This window comes from Apodemus sylvaticus, chromosome 4 (assembly GCF_947179515.1).
Source record: "Apodemus sylvaticus chromosome 4, mApoSyl1.1, whole genome shotgun sequence".
Classification (NCBI taxonomy): Eukaryota; Metazoa; Chordata; class Mammalia; order Rodentia; family Muridae; genus Apodemus; species Apodemus sylvaticus.
This window is the reverse complement of record NC_067475.1, coordinates 68,726,005-68,739,163: the sequence shown is the minus strand read 5'-3', so window position 1 is coordinate 68,739,163 and position 13,159 is coordinate 68,726,005. Positions and strand designations below refer to the sequence as shown.

The following is a 13,159-nucleotide window of genomic DNA, read 5'->3' as shown; positions in this document are numbered from 1 at the left end:
CCTGAGGGCCTGCATTTCCTATGATACGTTGAGGACGCTGTGCCTTTTGGGAAATGAAGTCTTTTGGTTATTTATTTTATTATTTTATTTTTTTGAAGAGCACACCGCTCACCTGGACACAGGCCCTCACATCTCGAAAGATCGAGGTGTTCGGAGACCCAAGGTCCTGTATGTGGAGCGGGAATTTCAGGGTGGGACCCTCCTGATGTGGAGCGAGGCTGCTGGGATCTCAGTGGACTATATACTGCCAACTCGTGCGGTCCTCAGGCTCGCACTCCTCAGCCACAACCTACCTGGGTGGGCCTTATTTGGAACAGAGAGGATGTGGGGGCTCCCGGCGTCCCAACTGTTGGATGTGGGGACACACTGAGGGAAGAGTGTTGATGAGGGTGTCTAGGGTTCAAAGGTCAGAGATCCGGCTTGCGAGGAGTTGGGGAGGGGGCATCGAAAGTCAACCTGGTCAGCGACTGACAACTCAGGGAAGATATTTATGGGTAAGGGGCTTGAGGAAGGAGAAATGTAACCGGCCTGGCAGACTTCTTAAGAGACGGACTGTAGCTGCAAGCTCGGTAAGAAGCAGCAAGAGCAAGAGGACGAATGTAGTCTCTCGAGAGTGGGGAGACTGAAGAGAGACGAGAGAAGAGAAAACGAAGTCTCTGAACATCCCTTCCTTTAGTTCGGCTAAACTGTTACTTAGTTGGGCTTTCCTCAGTTGTGACTCTAGGTCTTGGCAGTGAGGAGATGGCTTCTCCCTCCAGACAGCCTCCCCTCGGGGGGTCAGGGCTGTTGCACGGAAGCCGTACACGTTCTTATGGAAGCCTGGTACAATCATCCTGCTCTCCCGTGAGGGAAAGACGCCTGGAGCATCAGTTGGAGCCTGGAGACACCCTGGCTGGATTAGCACTCAAATACGGGGTGACGGTGAGTCTTCCAGGATTGGATAGCCCTAGGAGGAAGTGGGGGGCCCGCTAAGCAGCCTCCTCTGACACTATTCAAATTATATTATGGTCTGTTTTTTTCTTTCTTATTTTGCTTTCACTTCTCAGTGTAGCACTGTTGGGACAGATCTGCCCAACTCTCCCAGAGGGAGGAGCAGCGCCTGTGGATGGTGGGGGAGGGAGGAGAGTGAGGGCGGGGCTTACAGACATTAATTGGACCTTGTGTCCCTATCAACTCAAGACTGATAAACCAGTTTGATCAAGGTCAAATCCCTTCTGTGTCAGAGTAAGGTTTCTCTGACTCTGAAGCCCATACTATTAGCCAGCCATGCAGGGGAAAAAATGTCGTGACCAAACCTTCATGGCAAGTAGGAGAGAGCTGACTGTTAGTGGTAGAGCTCCTTACAGTGCCGGCTGTAGTTCTCTCTTTTTTTCTTTTTTTAAGATTTCTTTATTATTATATATAAGTACACTGTAGCTGTCTTCAGACACTCCAGAAGAGGGTGTCAGATCTCATTACAGATGTTGTGAGCCACCATGTGGTTGCTGGGATTTGAACTCAGGACCTTTGGAAGAGCAGTCAGTGTACTCAACCGCTGAGCCATCTCTCCAGCACCCCTCTGTGGTTCTTATTTCCACTCTGGCTTTGCTTTCATTGCAGAGGCACAAAACAAGTATCCTCTACATACTCCACGTATTTCAGGTCACCCCTAGGAGAGGTTTGATGGGCATACAAATACCTTGCATTAAAAGTTGTGGCCTTCCTGTCTATATCCTGTTTTATTACATACAAACAAATGTTGGATTTAGACAAATTCCCATGCTTAAAGCCTAAGGTAACTCTTTCTGGAGACAAAGCATAGGTTTGTTGATGTGCTCATGTAAGTTAAATTCTCATGAGGAGTAGAGAAGAAACAACGGTGTAAATATTCAGATGCAGCAGTGGTGGCACACGCCTTTATTCCCCCGCACTTGGGAGGAAGAGGCAGGCAGATTTTGAGGTCAGCCTGGTCTACAGAGAAACCCTGTCTCAGAGAGAGAGAGAGAGAGAGAGAAGGAGAGGGAGAAAGAGGGAGAGGGAGAGAAGAAAGAGAGAGAGAGAAAAGAAAGAAAAAGAAAAGCCGGGCAGTGGTGGCATACTCCTTTAATCCCAGCACTTGGGAGGCAGAGGCAGGCGGATTTCTGAGTTCGAGGCCAGCCTGGTCTACAGAGTGAGTTCCAAGACAGCCAGAGCTATACACAGAAACCCTGTCAAGAAAAAAACAAAAACAAAGACAGACAGACAGACAGAAAGAAAGAAAGAAAGAAAGAAAAAAGGAAAGAAAGAAAAAAGGAAAGAAAGAAAAGAAAAGAACAGAACTACCGTACTTGGCTTAGCTTTTTTAAAATTTTATTTACAATTTATTTTTAGTGTTTTCTTTGTGTGTATATCCATGTGCCATAGGGGTGCCTGGTACCTATAGAGATCAGAAGATTGCCTGGAACAAGTTACAGACTGTAGTTGTCTTCAGACACACCAGAAGAGGGCGTTGGATCCCATTACCGAAGGTTGTGAACCACCATGTGGGTGCTGGGAATTGAAATGAGGACCGCTGGAAGAACAGTCAGTGCTCTTAAGTGCTGAGCTGTCTCTCAGGCCCCCACCTCCATAATTTTTTAAAATGTGAAGTTATCTTACGACTAAAAAGTATGAAAATTATAAAACAAGATTAATATCAGCTCTTTATATTTTAGCTAGTTTTTTGTGGAGTCAAATAAAATTGCACAGTTACTTAAACATTTTGAGTTGGTGTCCTGGGAGGACGGCTCATTTGCTAACTCAGATAATCAAAGTGCTTGCCACACACACATAATAAACCCTGGCACAGCCTCCTGACCTGCCCCCAAGTCCACGTGTCTTCAACCACACTCAGCAATAAGAAAAGTTTGGGATACTAAGCCAGAAATGTTTTGAAAGTCACCTGGCCTACGTAGTGAAAACGACGGAAAAAAAAAAACAAAAAAACTTGATATGCTATATGAGATTGGTGGATTTTACTGTCAGATACTAATTTTGGCTGATTTTTTTTAAAAGATGGAACAGATTAAGCGTACCAACCGCCTTTATACTAACGACTCCATCTTCCTGAAGAAAACACTCTACATCCCCATCCTGACAGAGCCCAGAGACCTATTTAATGGTTTGGATTCTGAGGAGGAAAACGATGAAGAGGAAGAGGCATGCCGGAGTAAGGATGAGATTGGTTCATCTTCAGGGAAGAGGACGGGTCCAGGGTCAGGTTTAGGTCGGCCCAATGGCGCAGGCGTCCGAGCTCACCAGGAAACCTCCACACCCAGCCATGACCTTTCTGCCTCTGATTTCCTTAAGAAGCTTGACTCACAGATCAGCCTGTCAAAGAAGGCTGCTGCCCAGAAGCTAAGGAAAGAGGAAAGTGGGTGAGTCTCCAGCTGACCCCCTCCCCCCACTAACTCCCTGCATGGACTCTTCTTTTAGTTAGTCACAAATAATGCATAACCAAAGGCCTGACGTGCATGCCTTTCTCCCCTGTGGTCTCAACCCATGAAGGAGCCAGTGGGTCTGGATGGGGTGAGGCCGTGGGAAAGAGGTCCTGTGGGTTCCGTTCTCACTCATAGTGCCGGGACTGTGAGGAACCAGTAGGAGCAGATTTCCCAGAAGACACTGAGACACCATCCAACTTGTGAAACAGAAGGAGGCACCCCGCCCCTCCCCCCCCACACTGGTCCACTCTCAGGTTCTTGCCTTGATTTGTCCCTGTCTCCCCTCCTCGTCCTCAGGGTACCTGAGGAGGATGCCGGGCTCTACTCGAGCTCTCCTCGCATGCAGCAGCGAGCAGTGCTAGGTCCTGTGCCGCTCACCAGGACGTCTCGGACCCAGACACTGCGCGACCAAGAAGATGAAATCTTCAAACTCTGAGGGCCCCAGAACTGATGAGTGAAGCAGGTGCTGAAGGAGCAGCCGAGGGGGGAGGAGGCTGAGGTGAGCTCTGGCAAAGCTTCCCAGCCTGCCTCACGCCCCAGCTGGGGACACTTACTGGCAAGCGTGGGGAGTGGGAGCAGACCTCTTCCCAGTTCTTGGGCTGAGTCTAGAGTGAGCCTTTAGCTTCAAAGGCTCTTTTAAGCCCTCACTGTCCCTTTGACCACTCCCGGGCCTTAGAGCAGGGAGGCAGAGCCCCCTCCCCATCTCCAGTGAGCTTACCTAATTTATTTGGTGCTATATTGAAGTAATATTTATTTGCTATATCTAACTCCTTTCTCCTTAACTGAGAAAAGGGGTGGGGGATTTCCACATCCCTGAAGATAGGGACCATGGCTGGCTGCACGAGTCTCTCGGCATCCCAAGGTAAAGGGTGGGGCGCAGTTGTAACTAAGACTTCCCTACACCTTTTTCCACCCCTTGGCTCTGAGAAGGCAGTGGGGGCGGGGACTGACTAAGCCCCCTTCTTCCCACTCCTCTTGCTGGGGCCACAGAGTGCACAATGCTTCAGGGGTCAGGAGGACAATTACAGAGGTGTCTGTCACACACCCTAGCCCGCCTGTCCCTGCTCCTCACTTCAGAGTCACCTGCAGTCTGTACCTGACCTGAGGTTTGTCGTTTTGTTCCTCAAGTAAAGAAACAGGCCTGGTGGCTCAGTGCTGGGAGTCTGCAGTCTCCTGTTCAGGAGTGGGGCAAGGCGAGAGAAGTGTTATTCTAGACCTCTCCTCTGCGTTTAGCCTGAGTGTGGAGCTGGAGAGATTAAACAGTGAGCCCTGTGCATGTTTTAGTGGTTTTATTTCCCCTGTGCCTCCCTTCCCCCAACTCCTTCTAAAAGCTCTGGAACACAGTGTTTGTATGTGTCCAAGTGCTGCCTCCAACTCTAAGAGACCCAGGAGGCCCCTGATGGCCACCTCCCTGCGTCTGGCCTTTAGTGTCCCCTTCCTTGGGTTTGTGGAGGAAGAGGGTCCCCTGTTGTGGGCAGCCCTCCTGGGAGAAGTGGATCGAGTTTCACTTCTTCTTCAGTCAGCTGTTTCCTTGAACTGGCTGGGACAGCCGCCTCTCAGCTCTGACCAGCAGCAGTTTGGAGTGTGGGCGGCCTCGGTGTCAAGAGCTCTCTCGGGAGAGACTGAAGCCAGGGGATTGAGAAGCGTTTGTGTGGGGTTAGAACGCCCGATGTGTCATTTCCCGGTCAGTCATTTTGCTAAGTCCAGTGTGCTGAGCTCCGGGGCCTCAGAGCCTCCCCTCGTCGAGCAGCTTCCGGAGCCCATCACAGATCTTGCCAAGGTGCTGAGAGAAGTCAGGCCCGTAGAGGGCAGCGAGCAGGTCGGGGTCAGAGTAGTGATCAAACACGTGTCTGATGCGGTCGTGTGACTTGGGTGTGAGGTGGGGCTCCACCAGCTCCAGCAGAATGTCCCGGCACTCGGCGAGCAGGCCTGCGAGCACGGCAGCCTCGAAGGTGAAGTCCACCTCCCCGAAGCTAAGTGCCGTCATCGCGCCCTGCCGTAGCTTCTGGCGAAATCGTGTAGCCAGAGCCAGCTCCCCAGGGCCAAAGCAGCCACTGCGGTGCAGCACGGCCACCTTGACGGCCACCTTGACGAGGTCTTTGATCACCCGCTGCGCCTTGGGCCGGCTGCGCGTGTATTCTTTGGACACGCGGTAAAGCTCGTCCAGTACCTCGCTGCTGGTCTCGTCGATGAAGAGATGCGCCACGGACCGCCCAGCCATCTTACTCAGCAGCTTCTTCTCCGCTTGGAGTGCCAGACTCTTGGAGCTGAAGGACTCCATGGTGCTTGGGATCGGTGTGTGACGAGTCCCTAGAGGAGGCAGCGGGCGTAATGAGAGAGAGGAGGAAAATGGCCCTTCCTCCTCTTCACTGCTCTTCCTGCTTGGTCTTCCCTGTCCCCTGGGCCCCTCCGTCCTGTAGGCCTTGCTTCTGCTTTTTCCCTTCAGTGCTATAAACAAGACATCTGTGTCTTCAAAACAGCCGCGAGGAGCAGGGAGAGCCCTGGCGGAGGAGTGTGGGCACGGGGCAGGGGGCTATGTGTGGTGGAGAGGGCAGCGCCCATTCGACAGGACATCTGCACAGCGCCCCTCTGTTCCCAGGCTTGAGATCCAAAGCTCCTGTCAGGGGGAGTACCATAAAGTCTTAAAAGAAGAGAGGGAGCTAGGTCCCTAGACCACTTGGCTTTGTTAGACCTATGTGCCAGGTGCTTGATACAGACTGCCTTGGTTTACCAACTCCATGAGGGTGACAGCCCTGTTTACAGTGAGAAATCTCCAGGCTGAAGGAACTCTTTGTTTTTTCAAGACAGGGTTTCTCTGTGTAGCCTTGGCTGTCCTGGAACTTGCTCTGTAGACCAGGCTAGCCTTGAACTGAGATCTGCCTGCCTCTGCCTCCTCAGCAATGGGATTGAAGGTGTGTACTGCCACCTCTGGGCAAGACTAAGAGATCTTAAGCAGCTTGGCCTGGTAAATGCTGAAAACAGGCCTCGAGGAGCCAGAGAGATGGCTCCTTGTCTCAGCTCACAACAGATGCTCACGATCTCCTCCTGCTCCAGGGAGACCTCTTGCTCCTACTCACACATATACATAATAAATAAACAAAATGTGAGATAAAATAGGCTACAAGTCAAATAATCCCTCCAAAGTCGCTCTCCAAGGAGTGCTGCCAGTCACAGCCCACCACCGAGGGGACTGGGTGGCAGTAGGCTCTCAGGCTGGCCAGGCCGACGAGGCCTTCCCGGTGGTATGTCCTGTGCCCGGGGACAGGGTCTTCTGCTGTGGTTGCACTTCTGGTTGTTTTGCTTCTTACTTCCCCTCCCCGGCTCTGCAGGATGTGGCTGTGACCGCAGTGAGGAGCAACCTCACCCTCTCCCTCAAATGAAAATAGGAGCCCTCTCAGAGGGAGGATAGCCAGGGGCCTCTCCCGCGCCTGAATCACTCCAATGGGAACCTGCCATCTTGATTTGTTTCTGCCTTGCCCTGTGGACGGTCCGACAGGAGCCCGCTTTCCTTCCCGGCTCGCCCTCTGTGTACCGGGCTCCCCATTGCCCCCTTTGCCATCTCCAGCTAAGTCCCCAGTCCTCTCAGGGTAGCTATGTCACTCACCCTTTTTGTCCCAGCCCCTAGGTGACCCCTGAACCTCTAGCCTAGCTAAGCTTTCACTTTGCGTCACTCTACTTCCATGACTTTAGCTCTCTAAAAATCTCTAAAATCTCTCGTCCCGCGTGCACCTCCAGCCCTCAGCTCTAGACTCAGCCCCCAGCCCAAGCCGGGTCGCGCTCGGATAGCCTCGCTCGGTCCACTGAATACACTACAACGGTTCTGGGGAGAGAGGGAGAACCAAGAATTCTACAAGCGAGAGTTTCACAAAACGGAAAGAAAGGCGAGGGTGAACGGGTCGGGATATCCCGTCACTGTCCCCTTGAAACCCGCCCTCTGTCGTGGCCAGGCCTCACCTGCCGTGCTGGGTGCCAGTCTTGCCTTGGATGGTTCTGAGATCTAGCAGAATGGAGAAGCTCCTAAGAGGCCCTTTGGTCTAGCCCCACCCCAAGCCCCGCCCACACACACTCCACCTCCGGTTCATCACCACTGTCACCAAGAAGTCCAGTGTCCCAAGAGCAGCCTAGAAATAAGACAAAGGTCAGAAGGAATGGAATTCAGTAGGAAGCACCAGCTCTGAGGTGGCAGGGACCCGTTCCACACCTCCACCTAAACAGTCCGCTTCTTTCCTGCTGTCTAATATTCTTGTGGTCCTGAGGACCGTGCAGAGTCCGGATCGTAGTGAGGGAGGCAGTGAGGGGGGTGATGAAGAGCATCGGGCGGTGTAGTCGAACAGCGTTATATAAGCGTCTTCAGACTCTGGAAGTAAGATTGGCACAGACTGTCCCAGCCTTCAGTACTGGCAGGAGGCAGGTGCCAAGGTTAGGGCTGCTGAACCACACGTGACCAGGAGGTGTCAGCATCGAGCCAAAACGCTAGAGGACGGAGTACAGCGCAGAACAGCGGCGAAAGGGCTGGGAAATGACGGCAGTCTCCAGTGAGGCAAAACTACAACTTTAATCCCAGCACCCTGGAAGCAGAGACAAGCAGGTCTCTGAGTTCAAGGCCAGCCTGGTTTACAGAGCGAGCTCCAGGCCAGCCAGGGCTACACAGAGCCTGTCTTGGAAAAGGAACAACCTACAACTCCAGCTCCAGGAATTCCAACGTTCTCTTCTTGTGTTCAGAGTCACCTGCATACATTTGGTCCCTGAACATATACTCGGGCACACACAGACACAAATCTTTAAAGGAGTTAACTATATAGTTTTCTTCAGGACAGAATGAGGACCCTAAAAGAGGCCTTGGGATTCAGCAATTTAAAAACTGATTAGGGGGTCTCCAGAGAGATCGCTCAGTGACCTGCTGATCTTCCAGATGACGTTTTATTCCCAGCACCTATATCTGGTGGCTCATAACCACTGGTTAGTTGCAGTGGATCTAATACCTTATGGTCTCTTCCTGGTTTATATCTATGGAATGCACACACATACAAACAATACAATTTTTTAAAGATTTATTTATTTATTATATGTAAGTACACTGTAGCCGGGCGGTGGTGGTGCATGTCTGTAATCTCAGCACTCTGGGAGGCAGAGGCAAGCGTATTTCTGAGTTTGAGGCCAGCCTGGTCTACAGAGTGAGTTCCAGGACAGCCAGGGCTACACAGAGAAACCCTGTCTCAAAAAAATCCAAATCTAAAAAACAAACAAACAAAAAAAGTACACTGTAGCTGTCTTCAGACACCAGAAGAGAGCATCAAGATCTCTTTATGGATGGCTGTGATCCACCATGTGGGTGCTGGGATTTGAACTCAGGACCTTCAGAAGAGGTCATCCTCAGGAGCCTGGTCTGGTTCATTGCCTTTGAGGTATAGTCTCACTGGCCTGTCTCAGCGGTTATGGATTTGGTTTTTTTCGAGACAGGGTTTCTCTGTATAGCCCTGGCTGTCCTGGAACTCACTCTGTAGACCAGGCTGGCCTCGAACTCAGAAATCTGCCTGCCTCTGCCTCCCAGAGTACTGGGATTACAGGCGTGCGCCACCACCACCCGACTGTCTCAGTGTTTCTATTGTAATGATGAAACACCGTTCTTGGGGAAGAAAGGATTTATGTTTTTGTTTTTGTTTTGTTTTGTTTTTTTGCTTACACTTCCATATCATAATCCGTCATTGAAGGAAGTCAGGGTAGGAATTGGTGCAGGGGTCATAGAAGAACAATGTTTATCCCATTACTTTCTCAGCGTGCCCAAAGTGGTCTGGTCCATCCCTTATCAGCATCAACCAAATAAATAAATAAATAAATAAATAAAAAGCACCACACTTTTAGACTCAGCCTTGAAGAGGCAGAGGAAGACAGGTCTCTGTGAGTTCAAGGCCAGCCTGGTGTACATAGCAAGTAATGAGCAATTGCAAGAATCTATCTCCTGGAACTCGCTCTGTAGACCAGGCTGGCCTCAGATTTGCAGAGATCCACCTGCCTCTGCCTCCTGAGTGCTGAGATTAAAGGTGTGTGCCGCCATCTCCCTGATACTTTTTTTTCCATCTCCCTGATACTTTTTTTTTCTTAAATAAATAAATGTCCATGGAAATGAGGTCTCAGCACTCACCCTGTAAGAGGTGTGCCACCCGCATGATCCACAGCGCCTAGTTAAAACACCAGGCAGGCAAGGCAGAGCACATAGGTAAGACCTGTGAGGGAGGCTGACGGGGTGGGGGTGGGGGTGGGGGGCACCTGATAGCCAGATAGTCTAGCAAAATAGATTAGCTCCAGATTCAAGGAGAGATCTATCTCAAAACCATAAAAGTGGAGGGAGGGATTGACCAAGAGGGGGGCAGTAAGCAGGATGTAAGGCGAATGAGTATAATAATAATAATAATAGTAATAATAATTTAAAAAGATATAAGGTGGAGGAAGACAGCCACTCACACACATGCACACACAGTTGAGTGACAATTTTTGAATTCTAGTTTCTTTAAAAAACAGAAATATAAGAATATGTTTGTTTGAATCCTAAGCAGGGATGCGGAGCTGCTTCCAGGTGTCGTCTGCAGCAGCGACTGTTATTTGCCTTGTGCTCCAGCAGGCGCGTGCTCTTTGGAATTCTGGGGACGGTTCCGCGGGTATATAAATGCTAGGGGTCCCGAGGGGCACTGAGTTGTCGTTGCCGTTTGCTGTTAGCCAAGATTTGCTAAGTAGTCTTGTGCAAAGAAGAAACAACAAGAAATTAGATATCCTGAAGGCAAAGGTCGGACTTGTGCGAAGGAACTTGACACCTCTTATCAGCAGCAATAGTCTAAGGATAGCTCCGCCCCCTCTCCTCTCCATCCTTTGTTCTCTCCTATCTGGTGTTCCGAGGGTGAAAGTGTGGGAAGGGGGATGGAAAAGGTGGATGAAAAAGGTACAAAGCAGCAAACAGACCAGCTACACACACACACACACACACACACACACACACATACACACACACACACACACACACACACACACACACACACGCGCACGCGCGCACACACACTCACACACATACTTACACTCACACACACACACACACACACATACTTACACTCACACACACACTCACACACACGCACACTCACACACACCACACACACACACACACACACACACACACACACGCGGGTAGGGCAGTGATCGAAAGCACCCTCTGCTCTTCCAGAAGACCCAAGTGTAGTTGCAGCAGCTTGCAACTCCAGCTCCAGAGGACCCGACACCCTCTTCACGCCGCCATGGCCACCGACGAGCATGTGCACATAGAAACAGACAAATATTACATAAATTATAAATCTTATTGTGGTGTGCGAAGGTGCATGCATTTAATCCCAGCACTCGGGAAGCAGAGGCAGGCAGATCTCTGGGAGTTCCGGGCCAGGCAGGGTTCTACAGTGAGAGCCTGTCTCAAAACAAACCAAGGGGCTGGAGGGGTTGCTCTTGCAGAGAGAGGCCAGGTTTGAGTCTGGGCGCCCATGTGACTGCTACCACCCACCTAGAACTCCAGTTCCAGAGGGGCTTTCTCTCTCTCTCTCACACACACACACACACACACCCGTCTGCTCTCTTCAGCCACTGCACACACAAACAGGCATGCAAACAAAACAACCATACACAGAAAGTGGGGTCTTTGTTAGGTTGGTTGGTTTGGGTTTTTCAAGTCAGGGTTTCTCTGTGTAGAGCTGGCTGCCTTAGAACTCACTCTGTAGACCAGGCTGGCCTTGAACTCAGAAATCTGCCTGCCTCTGCCTCAAAGTGCTAGGATTATGTTGTGTGCCACCACCGCCTGGCTTGGGGGAAGTGCTCTTAGCGGCTGAGCCATCTCCAGCCCCTCCACCATAGTTTTTGAAATAGGGGGTCCCACTGAACACAGAGCTCGCTGGCTGGCCCGTGGTGCTGATGGCCCAGACTCTTCATGTGTCTGGTGGCAAGCGCTTCGCCAACGGAGCCATCTCCCCGCTGCTTTGCGACAGCTCTCACCGTAATCCAGCAGGCCTCTCTCACCTTCCCCTGCCCAGTGCTCCTAAGGTCTTAAACTGCCTGAGCGTTGGAATTGTGCGTGTATATTGTCATCTTCATGACATATGTATAATCTAGGTAGAAAATAAGATGAACACAGACTGAGCCTGGTGACACGAGCCTGTAATCCCAGCTTCCCAGGAAGGGAAGACAGGCCGGAGGGTGGCAGGTTTAAGGCCTACCTGAAGTGCAATATGAATTCGAGGCTGGGCTACTTCTGACTGGATACTTCTGGCCTGCATGTAACTGAGTGGTGGGGCTCATCTTCCCTGGTGGTTTCCAGGCCTTAGGGATATTTATTCTCAGTGTTGCCAGACAGAAAAAGAAAAAAAAAATGTGTGTGTGTCGGGGGGTGGGGGGGTGGGGGGTGGGGGAATGAAAATAGAGTAAGAAATTTTGGGGGTGGTTTTAATTATTTATTAGTGTGCCTGGTGTGTGCAGGCACCACAGCTGGGACACAGTGGAAGTCAGAGGGCAGCATTGTGTTCTCCCCTTCCACCTTTCTTACGTTCTGGGGATCTAACCTCAGTCATCAGGCAGCAAGTCCTTTTTTTTTTTTTTTAAGATTTATTTCATTTATATGAGTACACTCACTGTAGCTGGCTTCAGACACACCAGAAGAGAGCATCAAATCCCATTACAGATGGTTGTGAGCCATCGTGTGGTTGCTGCGAATTGAACTCAGGACCACTGGAAGTGCATTTGGTGCTCTAACTGCTGAGCCATCTCTCCAGCCCTCTAGATTGTCTTTTAACTTTGTTTTTGATTGTTTGAGACAGGTCTCTCTTTGTAGCCTAGCTTGGCCTTGAACTCAGTCCTCCTGCCTTGCCATCTACTGTGTAATAGTTTCCTCTGAGGATTGAAACATGACTTCCTGTAGAAAGCTCCTTAAGCAAACAACTCAAAGTAGCTTCAGGAACTCCCTGAAATCGACCAGATTCACCGTCCTTGCTGCTGCAAGGAGAAAGCAATGGCAGGGCGGTTCTCCAACAGAAGGAAGCCAAGCTGCAAAGCTCGGATGTGCTGAGCTCTGAGCTGGGAGAGGTTTGGACCAGCTGAGGCACCTGCAACAACACTCTGTCACCTGCTGAGCCACCTGCCCTGTGCTCCAGGTCTCAGCTTTTGTGAGCTGTCACCCATCCTGGGGTGGGCTTGGTGATACAGCTGTCTTTGTGTCATTTCTGCTCCTATAAGTGACCCCTCGCTCATATTTCTATAAATAACCCTAATAAAACTCATTGGTCCACCAAGTTGGATTTGATGCTGTTTGTACTTTGGAGGACTTCCTAGCTGGGGTGATAGATGTGTGTGTTCTGTGTCCCCGGGAAAAGTCTTGTCACACACCACCACCACTCACAACTTGTTTCTTCTTGTGTTCTTAGCCATGCTGGTATTTCAGCTTCCTCCAGGGTGCACTGCGGAGTCTTCCGCCTGCTGCCTTTTTCTCTCTGCGCTAAGGTCCTCACACTTCTGCCTGGAACTCTCATCAACTTCCAGCCTCTCCCTCCTTCCTGCTCCCTGAATTCCTACTCATTTTAGGGATCAGATCAAAACTCTTAATTCCCTTGCTTCTGAATAGCCCTGGTTGCCCGGAACTGTGTAGACCACCAGCCTCACACTTAGAGACCATCCTCCTGCCTCTGCCTTCTCAGTGAATT

At 50.6% G+C, this 13,159-nt stretch overlaps 2 protein-coding genes across 2 annotated transcripts; one reads left to right on the top strand and one right to left on the bottom strand.

The window, feature by feature from the left end:
* The first annotated feature begins 1 nt into the window (after position 1).
* Lysmd1 (LysM domain containing 1) lies at positions 2 to 4,711 on the top strand. The gene is made up of 3 exons (XM_052179817.1): positions 2 to 921; positions 3,013 to 3,374; positions 3,735 to 4,711. The coding sequence occupies exons 1-3, from the start codon at positions 742 to 744 to the stop codon at positions 3,871 to 3,873; spliced, it is 681 nt and encodes a 226-aa protein (XP_052035777.1). The 5' UTR covers positions 2 to 741; the 3' UTR covers positions 3,874 to 4,711.
* Positions 4,712 to 7,466, bottom strand: Tnfaip8l2 (TNF alpha induced protein 8 like 2). Its single transcript, XM_052179818.1, has 2 exons — positions 7,392 to 7,466; positions 4,712 to 5,747 (listed from the first exon to the last, which is right to left on the bottom strand). The coding sequence occupies exon 2, from the start codon at positions 5,716 to 5,718 to the stop codon at positions 5,164 to 5,166; it is 555 nt and encodes a 184-aa protein (XP_052035778.1). The 5' UTR covers positions 5,719 to 5,747; positions 7,392 to 7,466; the 3' UTR covers positions 4,712 to 5,163.
* Between the last annotated feature and the right edge of the window lie 5,693 nt (positions 7,467 to 13,159).

Bases quoted from the DNA above. Each gene is read 5' to 3' on its own strand.
- Lysmd1 (XM_052179817.1), top strand. From the start codon at position 742: ATGGCTTCTCCCTCCAGACAGCCTCCCCTCGGGGGGTCAGGGCTGTTG. The intron at 922-3,012 runs GTGAGTCTTCCA...TTTTTTTAAAAG, and splicing joins CACTCAAATACGGGGTGACG to ATGGAACAGATTAAGCGTAC. The intron at 3,375-3,734 runs GTGAGTCTCCAG...CCTCGTCCTCAG, and splicing joins CTAAGGAAAGAGGAAAGTGG to GGTACCTGAGGAGGATGCCG.
- Tnfaip8l2 (XM_052179818.1), bottom strand. From the start codon at position 5,718: ATGGAGTCCTTCAGCTCCAAGAGTCTGGCACTCCAAGCGGAGAAGAAG.